The sequence below is a fragment of the Leptopilina boulardi genome, unplaced genomic scaffold, assembly GCF_019393585.1.
Source record: "Leptopilina boulardi isolate dan_hultmark-lab unplaced genomic scaffold, ZJU_Lbou_2.1 LbouV2_162, whole genome shotgun sequence".
NCBI classification, from domain to species: Eukaryota; Metazoa; Arthropoda; class Insecta; order Hymenoptera; family Figitidae; genus Leptopilina; species Leptopilina boulardi.
This window is the reverse complement of record NW_026137710.1, coordinates 3,000,288-3,018,015: the sequence shown is the minus strand read 5'-3', so window position 1 is coordinate 3,018,015 and position 17,728 is coordinate 3,000,288. Positions and strand designations below refer to the sequence as shown.

The 17,728-nt window shown below is 29.6% G+C and overlaps 1 protein-coding gene across 3 annotated transcripts in view; it reads right to left on the bottom strand.

The window, feature by feature from the left end:
• Positions 1 to 17,728, bottom strand: part of LOC127276981 (transmembrane protein 17-like) — a 44,895-nt gene that overhangs the window by 7,815 nt on the left and 19,352 nt on the right. The window contains exons 1-2 of one of the 3 annotated variants that reach the window (XM_051297743.1): positions 438 to 637; positions 157 to 272 (exon numbers count right to left, since the gene is read on the bottom strand). In XM_051297743.1, coding sequence (XP_051153700.1) covers positions 157 to 244 — 88 coding nt within the window. In that variant the 5' untranslated portion in view covers positions 245 to 272; positions 438 to 637. Of the gene's footprint in view, positions 1 to 156; positions 273 to 437; positions 638 to 17,728 lie in introns of those variants that run through there. The other 2 variants (XM_051297742.1, XM_051297741.1) reach the window with 2 other exon arrangements.

Below are 17,728 nucleotides of genomic sequence, written 5' to 3'. Positions count from 1 at the left end.
AAAATACTTGTTAATTTTTCTTGTTCTTTTCAATTTAGAAAAAATCTAATAAAATCGGAAAAAATCGATATCTATTTGATTTTAAACGACTTAAAAGAAATCCAAAGTAAAATACAAATCCTGAACACATTTTAACATAAGTTAAATAAAGCTTACCAATATCAAAGAACTCCTTCTTACGATCATGATAAACCAAACCAGGAAAAAAACGATCAGAAGCACTAATGATAGAATTCCTCAACATACTTTAGTCGTTGCTACTATATGTCCATCTAGATAATAAAAAGAATTCAATCATAATGCAGAGTTTACAAGTTTACATAGAAAGTTTATAGCACACTTGTGGCAAATAGAAAATGCAGTTTTGTGTCTGGTTTACAATACAATTATTTGCAATAAGTTTGCAGCAGGTTGTCAAGACAAAGAATTTTACTGACCATTTAAGAAAAATAACACAGGCCTGCGAAATTTGAACTTTTTTCAGTTACTTTTTTAGTTACCTGTGGTACTAATTCTCGTAGGTTTTTGCACGCTGAACACGAATCTTATGTCCAAAATGGTCCATCAAATTAGGATTTTGAGTAATTCAAGTACAAATGTCAAAAAAAAAAAATCTATAAAATCAAGCATTTAAAGAGTACCAAATTAATTATTACAAGAACAGTTTTTAGGTAAATTTAGATCATAAATAGGAATGTTATAAATATTGTCAATTAAAAACTGTGAAAAGAACAGACAAATTCAATAAGAACAGACTTTAAAAAATTTCAAATCAATTTCTATAAATATAGTGCCTTTTTAGGAATATTCAGTTCAATTTTAGGAATTTAATACTTTAAAACAATTGACAATTATTGTCAAAAAATTGGACAAGTGTGAGTTACACTCGCACTGAAATCGGGGGTTCCGTACACGAAGCAAACTTATTTGGTATAAAAACAAGTGTTTAAAAAGATGAATTGTATGTCAAATAATATAAGTGATACAAAAAGGAACAATTTTATATAAAAATTTAAGAAAATTGTTCCTCTTCGTTTCACTTATATTATTTGACATACAACCCATCTTTTTAAACATTTGTTTTTATACCAAATAAGCTAGCTTCGTGTACGGAACCCTCGATTTCAGTGCGAGTGTAATTCACAGTTGTCTGATTTTTTTAATTAGACTTATAACGACGGAAGAAATAAACTTCAGGAAGAAGTCCACTTTTCCACTTTTTATCATGTTTATTAAATTATTTCTATAATCTACACATAAAAATAAGTGAAATAAATTTTTGGTGGAAAAATACATTTTTCCCTAAAATTATCATTTTTCTTTAAAAATTTGATAAAATTTGATCATCTACTCCAATCGTGCTTACATTTTTTCCCTTTAATTTTCACGCAAAAATACATTTATACAGCAAATATGAACAGTCTGGGTTGAATATTGTTGAATATTTGAGCTCTTTATGTCCAAAGGTGTGGCTGCTAGGGGTCATTTTTCGTAAAAATTCGTGGTTTTTCCTTGACAACGCTATGATAATCAATTCCAATCAGGTTCGCTATATTTTTCCTGTAATCTGCACGCGAAAATACATATGTGTACCAAGTTTCAGCCCTCCATATAAATTCGCGTGGCCGCTAAGGAGGGGGGTACACGATTTAAAAAAACGAATATTAATAGGGTTCCGAACCGAGTACGGAACCATAAAAAGATATCAACTTCCATCAAATGATAATATTTATAAAATTTTTAAATTAATTTACCCAGTATAACAATTTTTTTATCAAAATAAAGTGGAAAGTAAAGTTTGGACTTAAAAAAAAACAACATTTTTGTCTCTTTTTTCTATTGTATTTATATATTGTATTCTATTGTTTGTATATAACTAAAGTATAAAAATGAAATTTTTTTTTTGAAAAAATTCAAAATTTTGAAAATACTGCAGTTTTTTCATTTTTTGATGAAAATGGCTCGCTAACGAACTTTACCTGTATTTTGACACTAACTTTGTGTATGCAAAATTGCAAGTTGATTCGATTCACAATTAAATTATTGTGTCTACATACTATTTGATGGAAATAGAAAAAGTCAATTTTCAATATGCATTATTCCTCCGTCAATCGCGTGGTGAGAGAATCCCTCACTGAGTTGCATTTTTCATTTATTTCTCTTAAATCACATAAAATTACCATTCCATAATTTCAGTACCTGTCACGGCACTCTTCTTTTATATATTAAAACAGTTTTCACATTCTTATTCAGTATTATTTTTATTTTATTGAATTTAAAGTCAACAAATGTCTCGATTTGATGAAAGGTTCTCTCACCGTGCGACCAACCGCGTACAGTCGATTTTACTTGTTTGTAAATGTATTAGTGAGGCGGCGAAGCCAACTTGACATACATGTGGGAATCTACCCTAGAGGATGGGTTCAACGCGTTTTGAACGGAATAACGTTGAAACACCGTTAGGAACACAACGGTCACTAAAAATGTTATTTAAACAATAAAATATGATAAAGTATTTGTTGGTATATATAGAAAAAGTGTTCGTGAGTTATTTAAGACCTTATTTGTATCAATTTAATACGAAATAAGTAAAATAACAGATCAAATATGGAGCACTGTTATATTAGGGTATTCTGTCAAATTTTTATATAATTCAATGAAAAATGTTTTAGATACGATTTTTTAATAATAGAAAACAGTGAAAAAGTATTAATTTATTATTTTAAAGCATTTGAAAGGGTAATAAATAGTAAAAATTAATGTTTTTATTGTGTACTTTTTGTGTGTATTAGACAACGTTTATGGACATCAAGTTACAAGTTACACCGGTGAACGCTAGATGGCAGCACAGTAAACAATTATGTGGGAAATTTGATTTTTATTTTATATAATCACTAAAGGAATTTCCACACATGCGTGTTCTTTTAGAATCACTTAAAGAAATCATACGGAATTCAACTTTGGTTATTTATTATTATTAACATCCTGCCGATGTAAAGGGTCGACAGATGAATACATATAACATAAAAACTGCTTAAAAGGTCGACGTCTCGATCCTAACTAACTCATCTTACTTTCTGCCCTATCCGTTAACGCATACCTTCATATCACCCTACTCTACTCGAGGTGGAGGGTACGAAGGGAAGCCTCGCGATAGCAATTCCCCACAATTATATGGGATTTTGGCGTTAATATTTGAATATATTTATTTAATAAAATGTCTCAGAAGGATTGCCATATCCTTACGCGTGTTCCCAATTTGTTAAAATAAGACTGGACTATTATAATGTTAAAAAATCAATTTATTGAAATAAAATGTATATAAAGAATGTAAGTTGTCACTCAAAGCGTCGTCCCGTACGCAACTGTACAATTAATAGTAATTACATATAATATCTCATACTCCTTCTCTCTTTACGCATGAGACAGAAGAATCATCGTACGCCGGATGTTCTATCCTTTTTCTCCGCTAGAGAGAAACTTGCGATCTCGCATCTCATTATTGTGCGAGAGAGAACATTACAGGGATTACCTTTACCACACTACGATTCCCACAATTAATAAGAATTTGACACGAAAAATATTTAACCCACTGAAAGTCGATGATGCATCTAGATACAAATAAAAAAAATGCTAAAGACTTATTGAATATTCATAAAAATTGTTACTAGGGGGTTTTCGGGGTCGCTAATTACAAATTTGATATCAGATTTCCAAAAAACAAAATGTCGAATAAAAAAAATTGAACATTAATCGAATTCTCTGAAAGCTCGTTCCTCGGAGTGTTTTTTCGGTCACTAATTACGAATCTGATATTAGATTCTTAAAATTCAAAATTGCGGATCCAAAAAATTAAACACCAATTAAATTCTCTGAAAGATTGTTCCTCTGGGTTTTGGGGTTATCTGATTACGAATCTGATATAAGATTTTCAAAATTTCGGATCAAGAACATTAAACATTATTCAAATTCTCTGAAACCTCGTTACTCGGGTAGTTTTTTCGGTCACTGATTACGAATCCTCGGGGTCTTGGGATTCGCTGATTACGAATATAATAACAGATTTTGAAAATTCAAAATGGTGGATCGAATATAACGGATGAAAACATTTAAACATTAATCGAATTCTCTCAAAGCTCGTTACTTGGGGGTTTTTGGGGTCGCTGATTACGAATCTGATGATAGATTCGGTTACGTTTCGGTTCATTGTGAAATATTATCGTTAATCGACGAAATATGTAGTAAATAACTATTAGGAATGGTTAATATACATTTAGAGTGCTTATTTATGCAATAATAATAATAAATTAAGATATAATTAATTAATAATAAGTGTTTTAAGTGTACAGTTGTTGAATTATCATATATATGGGGCGGTCCACGCCATTCCAACATAGCATCGACTTGGACATTTTTGATTTCGCTCAAATTTTTTTACCTTTTTTTACTCATTGAAAAAGAGCTTCCTGATTTTTTTCAAATTTTTTTATAAAGCCGTTTTCGAGATATAAATTTTTCAAAATTTTTGAAAAAAAATTTTTTTTTTGAAAGCTTTTAACTTTTTGATAAATGCGCCAATTTCAATTATTTTTTTTTCTAATTGTGTGTTTTTAAATGAACTTTTCAAAACTTTCATGCAAAAAATTAAAAAAAAATTATTAACTTTATTTTTTGTAATTTGGTTGCTCTTTTGTAATCTTCGATTGAGGAAAATTTGAAATCAACATTTTGGAAACTACTCGAATTTTTAGCCCATTCATATAGTTCCTATGAAGTTGAAATTTTTTTATCAAATGGCAATTGTAGACTTGCTTGTGCTGCTGCTCATTTTACGGTACCTTCGACACCATCGCAAGGCCCTTTGCCATGATAACTGGCGAAAAAGTGTCATTCAGCATATATTTTAAAATCCTCTTCATGATAATAAAGATTAACAAAATTTTTGAAATTTTTAAATTGTTGAGGGGCTCCATCCGAAAAAAGTAAATTTTGTTAACATCTGGATTCAAAGTTTTAATATAACATGTTATAATTTTTAAAAAAACGTGAACTGCGTTTTATTATCATGAAGAGGATTTTAAAATATATGCTAAATGGCACTTCTTTGCGAGTTATCATGGCAAAGGGCCTTGCGATGGTGTCGGAGGTACCGTAAAACGAGCAGCAGCACGGGCAAGTCTTCAGTTGCCATTTGATAAAAAAATTTCAACTTCATAGGAACTATATGAATGGGCTAAAAATTCGAGTAGTTTCCAAAATGTTGATTTCAAATTTTCCTCAATCGAAGATTACAAAAGAGCAACCGAAGTTCTTACTTCGATATAAAAAGGCAAAAACTATTCATGGTACACAACAATTTCATTGTGCAATCCCAAATAAAGATGGATCTTTAACTATGCGGATATTTTCCAACTCAAATGAGAATTATTCTTGCAAAATACTTAAACGTCAAAAAATTAGATAAAAAAAAGATCAAAATTTTAGTTCCAAATACAAGTTTATTATTATAATTACCTCCACTTATAAGTTTTTATTAATTAACTCTTTTACTGAAACATTAGAAATCATATTTGAGTAAAAAACAAATGTTTAAAAATTTTGAAAAATTCGAAAAAGATATTAAAAATTGTTTTTCTACGACCGGACTAGGCTTCAAATTTGTGTTATAAGAAGTAGTTTTTTTGAAAATTTTTTGAAAAAAATCAAAATATAAAAAAATTTTTTTATATTTGTACAAATCAAAAAAGTTGTTTTAATAAATTTATCTATTTTTTTAAAACTTATATATTCACTTAAACATTTGACACTCAAGGGCTTAATTTTAGAAATTCATTCACAAAGTCATCCTTAACGCCATCTAGGGTTTAGCGCGTGTATCACAGCTGCCGCTGATGGTAATATACATATATATGGTAATTCAACAACTGTACACTTAAAACACTTATTATTAATTAACCCTCCGAGCACGGACCTGGGTCGTTTTTGACCTAGGAAAAATTTCAAATTGCTGTAATTCCTAAAATCGGCCGCCGAAGGCGCCCTTATGCATTGGTAAAAAAAAGTTGTGATTTCCCTGAACCTCTCTACCGAATGGTAGAACAGCGGTGTCCCTTGTGCCGTCAAAAGAAGTGCTTCAACTTGTGTACGGACAAAAAGGACCCAGGTCCGGACTCGGAAGGTGCGAAAAGTGTAAGTTATTTTTTTTCTGTTTTTCTTTAAAATTGGTTTTTTAATGTAAAAATGTTTGTTATAATATAAAAAAGTTTTAAAAAATAATTAAAATGTAAGAAAAACTTTTTTTTTGATCGAAAACTTCTTTTTGACATTTTTATGTAGTTTTTTATATAAGAATGTTTGTATTTTATAATTTAAAACGTTTTTAATAATAATTTAATTTAATAATAATGAAATAAGTAAAACAAATGTAAAAAATATTTTAAAGAAAAGGATTTTTGCAGTTTTTTGTATCGATTGCTCCAATAAATAAAATTGTGATTAAAAATTACAGTATCGAGTTTTTACTGATTTATACATATTTTACAATTTTTTTTTCATTAAAAAAAGTCAATATAATTTTTAATTGAAAAGTTTGAAGTAATTTTTTACCATTTTTCAAGTTAAAAAATTAAGCTTTATTTATAAACAAAATTAAATGTACTATTATTTATGACAGCCAAAATCTTCACCTTTAATTTCCTTTTTTAAACTTTTCGATATCTTAATTTGGCTCAAAGTTATGATTTTTGAAGACAAGAAGTGATTTTTCAGTAGGTAACGCTATTTAAAAAAAAAAAATAAAAAATTTTTTTTTAAAAAAACAAAATTGTTACTTAAATTAGAAGGATTAATGAAGATCTATAAATTTTTTCAATTTTTTTAAAGCATTTTTTCTACCTCTAAATACGACAAGACGAAAACGACCCAGGTCCGGGCACAGAAGGTGCCGAAAAAACGTCCGGGCTCGAAGGGTTAATTATATCTTAATTTATTATTATTATTGCATAAATAAGCACTCTAAATGTATATTAACCATTCCTAATAGTTATTTACTACATATTTCGCCGATTAACGATAATATTTCACAATAAACCGAAACGTAACCGAATCTATCATCAGATTCGTAATCAGCGACCCCAAAAACCCCCAAGTAACGAGCTTTGAGAGAATTCGATTAATGTTTAAATGTTTTCATCCGCTATATTCGATCCACCATTTTGAATTTTCAAAATCTGTTATTATATTCGTAATCAGCGAATCCCAAGACCCCGAGGATTCGTAATCAGTGACCGAAAAAACTACCCGAGTAACGAGGTTTCAGAGAATTTGAATAATGTTTAATGTTCTTGATCCGAAATTTTGAAAATCTTATATCAGATTCGTAATCAGATAACCCCAAAACCCAGAGGAACAATCTTTCAGAGAATTTAATTGGTGTTTAATTTTTTGGATCCGCAATTTTGAATTTTAAGAATCTAATATCAGATTCGTAATTAGTGACCGAAAAAACACTCCGAGGAACGAGCTTTCAGAGAATTCGATTAATGTTCAATTTTTTTTATTCGACATTTTGTTTTTTGGAAATCTGATATCAAATTTGTAATTAGCGACCCCGAAAACCCCCTAGTAACAATTTTTATGAATATTCAATAAGTCTTTAGCATTTTTTTTATTTGTATCTAGATGCATCATCGACTTTCAGTGGGTTAAATATTTTTCGGGTCAAATTCTTATTAATTGTGGGAATCGTAGTGTGGTAAAGGTAATCCCTGTAATGTTCTCTCTCGCACAATAATGAGATGCGAGATCGCAAGTTTCTCTCTAGCGGAGAAAAAGGATAGAACATCCGGCGCACGATGATTCTTCTGTCTCATGCGTAAAGAGAGAAGGAGTATGAGATATTATATGTAATTACTATTAATTGTACAGTTGCGTACGGGACCACGCTTTGAGTGACAACTTAAATTCTTTATATACATTTTATTTCAATAAATTGATTTTTTAACATTATAATAGTCCAGTCTTATTTTAACAAATTGGGAACACGCGTAAGGATATGGCAATCCTTCTGAGACATTTTATTAAATAAATATATTCAAATATTAACGCCAAAATCCCATATAATTGTGGGGAATTGCTATCGCGAGGCTTCCCTTCGTACCCTCCACCTCGAGTAGAGTAGGGTGATATGAAGGTATGCGTGAACGGATAGGGCAGAAAGTAAGATGAGTTAGTTAGGATCGAGACGTCGACCTTTTAAGCAGTTTTTATGTTATATGTATTCATCTGTCGACTCTTTACATCGGCAGGATGTTAATAATAATAAATAACCAAAGTTGAATTCCGTATGATTTCTTTAAGTGATTCTAAAAGAACAGGCATGTGTGGAAATTCCTTTAGTGATTATATAAAATAAAAATCAAATTTCCCACATAATTGTTTACTGTGCTGCCATCTAGCGTTCACTGGTGTAACTTGTAACTTGATGTCCATAAACGTTGTCTAATACACACAAAAAGTACACAATAAAAACATTAATTTTTACTATTTATTACCCTTTCAAATGCTTTAAAATAATAAATTAATACTTTTTCACTGTTTTCTATTATTAAAAAATCGTATCTAAAACATTTTTCATTGAATTATATAAAAATTTGACAGAATACCCTAATATAACAGTGCTCCATATTTGATCTGTTATTTTACTTATTTCGTATTAAATTGATACAAATAAGGTCTTAAATAACTCACGAACACTTTTTCTATATATACCAACAAATACTTTATCATATTTTATTGTTTAAATGACATTTTTAGTGACCGTTGTGTTCCTAACGGTGTTTCAACGCTATTCGAAAAAAAATAAAAATTACAATTTTCCCGACTTGGAAGCAGTCAATGTTTTTTAAAGGCATCTAGCATTGAAATAAATAATTATCAAACGAGAAAAATTGCTTCCGAGGCGAAGAAATATTGAATCAACGTTGATAACTTCAGATATATGAAACTGAACTAAATGCACCCTTAAGTAAATTCAATGAAAATTATAAAATTTATATTGACATTTCTAATTCGAACAACATATGTTCGTAATCGTGAAATTCCGAGGAATAAGAATATGACAAAAAAAATTAAAAATTGTTAATTTTTTTTTGGAAAAACTTATTAAGGGCCATAAATAGAAAATGTCATTAGGCCCGAGAACGCCGCTCAGGCCCCCCGCGATGCATGTGTCCCTCGAGCTTCGTGTTTGTGGCCCGGCAGGTAGAGTGGGGGTATGCAACTTCCCCTTACAGGACGCAATCGATGACTGCCCTCCGCTAGGGCTAACCTCAAAATAATATTTCTTTAGATGTGACTGACGGAGGGTTAAAGTGGTTTTAAATTACACTACCGGTAAAAATTTTGAGACCACCCATTTTCTTGATGAATAAAAAACATAGAAAGTATAGAAACCAAAATTTTTCCAATTTTTTTAAAAGATTATAAACTTATAGAGAAAAGTGAGATTTAAAGAAGAGATTTTCCTAGTATACTGCCGTCCCAACAAGAGTAGCAGTAACTACATTTTGGATAAGTCACTTATTGGTGGCAGTGGCAGTGGCAAGTAGGTGACTCATCCTAAATGCAGATACGGTTATTCTTGTTGGGGCGGCAGTATACTAGTTAATTTTTTTAAAATATCATTTTCAATGTTTTATAAAAATTGAATTGCATACATGTAATAAATAAACGCTTTTTATTTTTTAAACTTATTTTAAAATTAGTTTTCCACAGAATGAAAATTACTTCCAAACTAGTTTTTTTTCGAAAAATGCAAGTAATTTTTTTTATCGAACCGATAATCGTCTTGTAAAATATACAAAACTTGATTTTATTCATATTTTTCAAAGGAACTAAAATTATTAATTTATTTAAATTATATTTGTACATATACCTAAATCAAATTTAAAAATTAATTTTCTGTTTATTTATTTATTTATTTAAACAGTTTCCCCGCGGTCCATAGGGACCATTAATGGGTATATACATTTCATTATATTGAAAAATGAACATTAACAAAATATAAATTTCATTGATAGAATAATTGATACATAAAGTTTGTAGATAAAAAGCAAAAAATAATAATGTAGGGTCAGCCGGGGTAAATCCGAACGGGGGGTAAATCCAAACGCTAATTATTTCAGCTTAATTAAAATTTTTAAAAATAAGTTCGATATGAGAATTTTTACCTCAGATCCTCTTCAAGAGATTCTAAGTATTATCCCATTTTTCGTTTGTTAATTAGCAACAGCATAAACAAAGATAACGAGTATTGCAAAAAAGATTGAAAATCAAAGATGACACTCTTTCAGTATTTTGTCTCGTATTTGAAGAAAAAGAAGCTAAAAATTTATTTTATTATTTATAATTGTTTGTTATGAATACTAGAACAGAAACTATTTTTGATTTTTGCCTTCTGTAAAATTTTATCAATAATATCAGACCGTTCGTATTTACCCAGGAAAATTGGAAAACCGGGGTAAATCCGAACGGTATTTTCAATAATTTTTTTTTACATCAGAGCCACACAAAATTGTTTTTATTTCATTACGCTATTATTTTAACATTATAAAAGTACATAGAAAAAAGTTTTTCTTTCTATACGTATCCTCGTTAGTAATTAATCAGCAGAAACTTAATCTCTGTTCTCTCGAAGGAGTGTTTCAATTTTTTTGCCAAATGGTTTGTTGAAAAAATTTTTTCAGGATCTTAATAAAATTTGGTATTTTACGGTTTTTGGGGTCGCTAATTACCAATTTGAAGTCAGTTTTTCAAAATTCAAAATGGCGGACGAGAATTAAAAAATTCATTGGATTCGCTCGAAAATTGTTACTCGGGGGGTTTCAGGGTCGCTGATTACGAATTTGGAGTTAGCAAATTTGATCATTTTTAAAAATAAGTTTTAGGAAAGTCCGCCATTTTGAATTTAAAAAATTTGACTTTTATTTTTGTATTTACATTCAATCACTCCAAAATACTTTCTGTACCAAGTTTTGCAAAAATCCGTTATGATTTGATAAAGTTATTGAAGGTTTTAATTCTGAAATGCATTTTAATTTTTAACCTGTTTGATTTTTGTATTTATATATGATGCATTATTACATAATAGGTTTATTATCGTATTTTTTTGAGTTTTTATATAAGTTTAACAATTGCAATACTTTAAATTTATTTTCCCTAAGATTTTTCTGAAATACAGTGGCGTTCGTATTTACCCCGGTATTTTAGGAAAGTTGCAAAGTATCGAGGTAAATACGAACGCTAAGTTTCCTGCGATTGTAATTTATCAAAAATTTTTGCTACCCCATAAAATTGTTCTATGGAAGTAAAGTAACAACTTCATGAACCAGAATACCGGAAGTATTTTTTTTTTAAAGAAAAAACTTATGTTATTGTTGAAACTTACTAAAAGCGTTCGGATTTACCCCGGTTGACCCTATGTCAATTCATGCCAATACGTTCAACATAAGATTCGGTGAGCTTTAAGAATTCAATCTGTGATGAAGAGAACAAATCCAAATCAGGATTCATTGAGATAAAAATTTGATTGATATGAAAACATGCATAAAAAATCGGCACACTGGATCCTGAAAAGGATATAGGTTCCCTTAAATAAAATGGAGCTGTCAGTCGCGAATTGAAACGAGGTATACGAAAATTAATCATAGATAATACATCAGAGCAATTAATTTGATTGCTAATGACTTTGAACAAAAACATCACAGAGTTAATAATACGTCGCTCTTCTAATGTAAAAAAATTGAAACGCTCACATAACTCGAGGTAGTCGCATCCTCGAGGAGGGTATCTTCCATCAATCGTGAAGGACAAAAACTTTAAAAACCGTTCCTGAATCTTCTCAAGTTCCTCTTTATATTTAGTGTATAAAGGATTCCATATTAAAAAAGCATATTTCATACGAGACCGGACAAAAGAGTTAAACAAAAGTGTCATTGTAAAAACGTTGGAAAAGTATTTCGACGACCTAATGAGGTAGCCCAAAGCACGGGACGCGGTAGCTATTAAAGAGGTGATATGATCTGCAAAACTAAGAGATGAATTATAAGTAACACCAAGGTCGACAAAGGAGTTCACTCTTTGTAAGCTTTGATTAAAAAAATGGTTGTGTTGTGTTTATTTCAAAATTCCTGTGTTTATTGAATATTTCGGTGTCACTGAACAAGATAATACACAGAAAATTTTTTTTAATTTGTCCAGATCCCTGAAAATGGGGGTTAAAGTGCCAAAAAATGGTTTTTTGGCACTTTTTGAAGTACTATAAAAGGAAAAGGTGAGGACATAAAAAGCTCCAATGAGTAAGCAATTGACAGCAGAAAACATTTCAGAGAACGCGTTAACAAGTTGTAGAGGGTTGGTGAGGGTGGAATTATTTAAAAACATAACGTCCGGCATACTGTTTTTTTTCTGGAATTATTAACATATGACCAAAAAGATTTTGGGTTGATGTAAATATTATTTTCAATTGCTGTAATATATTTTCGAAATTCGTAGCGTATATTTTTTTTATACTGTTAGACAATAGCTTTATATCGGATTGACAATGAGAATAGTAGTATTTACGTTTTTTTAAGAAATTATTTTTTACTTGAATATCATTAATAATCGAATTAGTGTACCATTGTGGATAGTGACGCGATCTTTTTTTAATATTAAAAATAGGAACACATTGCTGAAACATATTGTCCAACCCTGAACAAAATAACTCACATTTATCAGTAACATTATCACACTCATACACCATTGACCAGTCAGCATCACATAATAAACAGTAAAGTTGGTCAAATCTAGCTTTGCGGAAATTGTATCTCTTAACATTTAGGTTGCAGTTCATAGCATTTTCTTGTAGAGATGAATTGACAGGAGAAATGTAGTCATAGATAGAAAGAGCAGGATGATACGATTCTTCAGGTACAAGAGGCGGACATGTTCTGTTAATAAAATTATCAATGTTTGTTAAGACAAGATCTAAAGTGCGGTTGTTGACATTCAATACATTATTAGCTTGTTGTAAATCAAGAGAGCTTAAAAGGCAAAACAAGGAAGATGATTTTGAATCAAACTGTTGATCGTTTAAACATTTTGTGAATGTCGGTGTATTAAAATCGCCAATCATAAACAAGGGTTTGTAATATATATCTTGGATTTCTTGAAGGGCATTTACAAAAGTTTGAAAATGATTTAAGTTCATATTAGGTGGAACGTAAATGGCGATGATAATAATAAAGGAGAAAGAATTTTTGGACACAGGCCTAGAATATCAATTTCAAAGTCAAGGTTAAGGATAGAGGAAAGGTCGATGGGAGCAACAGCAAAAATCGAGTTTACCGCAACTAAAACACCTCCTCCTGGTCGATTTATTCTATCGTGTCTATAAACTTTAAAATGTGATAAATTGAATATTTGATTGGATGCAACAGAGGGTTTTAACCATGATTCTGTTAAACAAAATACATCATAAAAGTTAAGATCTTGAAAATTATTTATAAGTTCTAATTTGGAATTTATGCCACGAGTATTTTGATAATAAATATGTAAATTATGTTTTTTGGCTTTACATTATGTTAAATTTAAAAAAATATTTTTTTAAATGTTATATTTGTAATTATTAGATTTTAACGATTCCAATTATATAAAACTTTATGCAAAAACTTTAAAATTACATAATGATTACACAACAATCTACTCCATTAATTAAAATTAATTTTCAATAATTTAAAAATATTTGCAAAAAATGATATACCGTTGTAATTGTATTAACATGTACATTACAAATATAATATTTAAAAATTATTTTTTTCAAATGCAACAATTTTAAATTTTGCAATGAAAAGCCATAAAATCATAAAAGATCCTTCTGGCCTATACTTTTTTTGTCCTTTTCTAACGTAAGGGAGATGTATGCAGGTTGAGACAGTTGATATTATATTAAATTTTGTATTTTTAAAAATAATTACTATTTTCTTAGGCAATGTTGATGCTCTGACCAATACTTTTTGAACGACAAATAAAACTTTTTGTTAAATTTTTATAGTTTAAAAATTTTCCCAAAAAAAAACCTCCCGTCTCAACATGCATACATCTCCCCTACGTATTATATATATGAAATCCCGTTTGTAAGACAAGGACAGAAAAGGGAAGGCGTAATTGACTACGACTATATTATTAACCCTTTGAGTATCAGGCTCAAATACAAAAATCTGACCATGAGTGTCGAAAAAAATGAAGATTTCAAAAATCATACATATTCGCTTGAAACATACTGGATCCGCCATTTTGAATTTTAAAAAACTAACACCGAATTCGTAATCAGCGACCTCAAAAACCCCCGGGTAACCAATTTCAGGCAAATCTATAAGGTAGAAATAAGATTTTGGTCGAAGGCGTCACGCGATACTGGTGGCCAGTTTTGTCGTGACGCCTATAGGCGTCAGTGACACTAAAAGGGTTAAAGTACCTACTTCTGTATTTATTATTTTATAGTCAGCTAGTTTCCTTACATTTAGTTATAAGAAAGCATGTTGAAAACCTATTTTTCCCACTGTGCTGACTGTATATATATATATATATATTTTTTTTTGATAAAATTTAGAAATCGCTTGCTATTTCACATAAAAGTTCATTTTTTTACAACTAGATGAGCAAAAAAATTCTGGTCTCTTGTAAAATAGAATATATGAATTGATCGCTTAATCAATCTCTGAGCGAATTTGATCAAGTTTTCACTCAATATAAGTTTCATTTGAACCAAATATTGGATCTAATTATAGTCCAGTATGCTAAAAAGAGAAATTAAAATTAGTAATTATTTAGTTGATTTGTGGAAGAATTATGTTAAATTGAATTTTAATAATATAGTAATTAATATATGCATATTAATTAATTCTCATCATTATAAATAATTATAATAGTAATGAATGTGCTCAAACTTGAGCGAATAACCTGATAAAATTCGCTCAGAGTTTACTATTACACATACCCCTATGTCACGTCACAATATTCAAAACAGTTATTTTTCATGAAAAAAATCTTTTTTCAATAAATAGAAATTTAGTTACTTTAAATAATCCCTCAACTAATGAATTTGCTTATTTTTCAAGCATTTTTAATGCAAATATACTTGCAAAAGAAAATCAGGACAAAATTAATAATAATTGCGCACTAATTGTATTCTGAATTTTCACAATTGTATTCGAAAACAAATATTAATTTTTACAAGTTCTGATTACATTATTATTATTTTTAGAGCTATAAAAATAATTCTTATAAATTTCGTTTTAAACATAAAACTAACTATAACTATAAAGGTTGAGCCATGAGCTTACTTTAGAATACACATAAATGCAAAGTGCGAGAACTGTGATCGCACATAATACACAATGGTAGAAGAATAATTTACGTAGGCAACGTACTGACTTACGTTCTCGGCAGGCAGTCGAGCTGGGAGCATACCTTAAGGTAACGCAAGATTCAGATGCGCCGAATCAAAAAACGGCGCGCTTTATGAAAGATATTTAAATTTCACGAAGTAAAAAAAATTGATTTCTTTACAGCGGTTCCACATGTATGCGAAGTCGTATAGTCGTTGCGAGCCCCGTATCCCCACTGCGCCATCTACTCAATGCACTCCCCTCCGTGACGTCAGAAGGGGAGTGTATTGAGTAGATGGCGCAGTGGGGATACGGGGCTCGCAACGACTATACGACTTCGCATACATGTGGAACCGCTGTTAGTTAAATGAAACACCCCCCCCCTCCCCTGTCACAATTTCGTAAACCCCCCCCCTCCCCTAAGCCTGTGACATCATTTATGGAAGCCGCCTAAATAAATATAATAAATTGTAAAAATAATAATTGAGTATGTGTAACGTAAAGATAAAAAAATGTTGTACGATAAATGATTTTTATTAATTTTTTTAATTAAAAAATATTGATTTTTAAAATTTTTTTAAATATTCGTAGTCAGAATTCATGAGAAGTAAGTCAGGAATCTTTAAAACTATTTTATAGAAATAAATGTCATTTAACATCACAAATAGTCACAGGGTTTAATGATTTATGGTATGGCCAAAAAAAAGGGTCAGCTCCGACCCTCATAAAAAATGTGATGGAAGGGGAAAGTGTGCGTAAAAGTACGATTTCCCCTCCTTTTAAGCACTAGTCCGTAAAAGACTGCGATTTAGTCGAGTTTTTGACGCAAGGTGTTATAAAAAAAATTATTTTTATAAATATTTAAATGGTTTTTTCGAAATTTAAAACTGACAATTTTCAGTACTTTTTTGAGAATGGCGATCTAACATTTATTTACAAATATCATTTTTGCACTTCTAGAAACAATGCAATCCACTTAAACTTTGTTACTCGGGGGTTTTTGTTAGTAAAATATGTGTACAGACATAACAAATTGAGTTCATATAGGAACGCCATTTTCGCATTTTAAACGCTTGTCACCGCCACGTGCGACGCCAATTAGAACGCCATGGCGCTCAAGAGGTTAAAGTTACTTTAAAAGAAGAAAAAATTCCAAGTCATTGTACAAATTATTCGAATTCAGAATTTTGTCAAATGTTTTAAATAATTAAATTTTCCAAGAAATTGATAAAAATATTATTGAAAAAAATTAATTTATTAATTGAAATTGTTATAAAAGTGAATTGCTGAAAATTATTGACATAATTTTAAACAGTAATTTAATTTTAAAGAATTTTTGAAAAATTGAATTAAAATGATTAAAATAAATTATTTAGCGAAGAATTTTAGATACAAATTTTGGAAGTAATCGAATTTGGAAAAGATATATTTAAGTTTTCCAGAAATAATTAAAATTTCAAGAGATATTCAAAAAGAATTTTTTAAATTTGAATTAAGGAAGATTTTTTACAAAGTTCAGAAGTGAATTGAATTTTTAAAAAATTTAATTGAGAAATGTGTTAATTAATTGAATATTTAAAGACTGATTAAAGTTATCAGAAATAATTAATTCAACAGAGAATTTAAGTTAAAAATTTGAAAAATAATTAATTTGCAAAATAGTTGCAGTTACAGGAGATTTTTAATGAAAATTTTCATAAATTTAAATTGCTGAATATTTTTTTTTATAAGAATTAGATAATAACTGAATTTTAGAAAAATTTGTATTGAGAAAGTGTTTTAAATAACAACGTACGTATGAATGAAAAATGTTTTGGAAGTTAACTAACTTTCATGAACAGTGCAGAATGTACGTATCTCGCATACTCCGGATCAAAACTACTTAAGTTTGAGGTTACTTTTAGAAATCATTTAAGTCTAATTTTGATAAAATGTTTCTATATTTAATAACGTTTCAATGTTGTATTTCGTTTGTTAAAAAATCATGTAAACTGTCACCGGCAAGTTCTAAACGTAACCTCAAACTTAAGTAATTTTGATCCGGAGTATACGAGATACGTACATTCTGCACTGCTAATAAATTTAGTTAACTTCCGAAAAAGTCTCACAAATTAAGTACATTTTAAACAGAACATTTAATTTACGTAACTTCTAAAATATTTTTCACTTATACGTACGTTCGACTTGGGGTGAACTATTTTGTTCAAAAAAGTCGAAAAAATCACATTGTATAAAAATAAGTCGAAATAGTCGCATTCATTGAAAAAAGTCGATAAAAGTAAAAAAAGTCGTGTATTTTT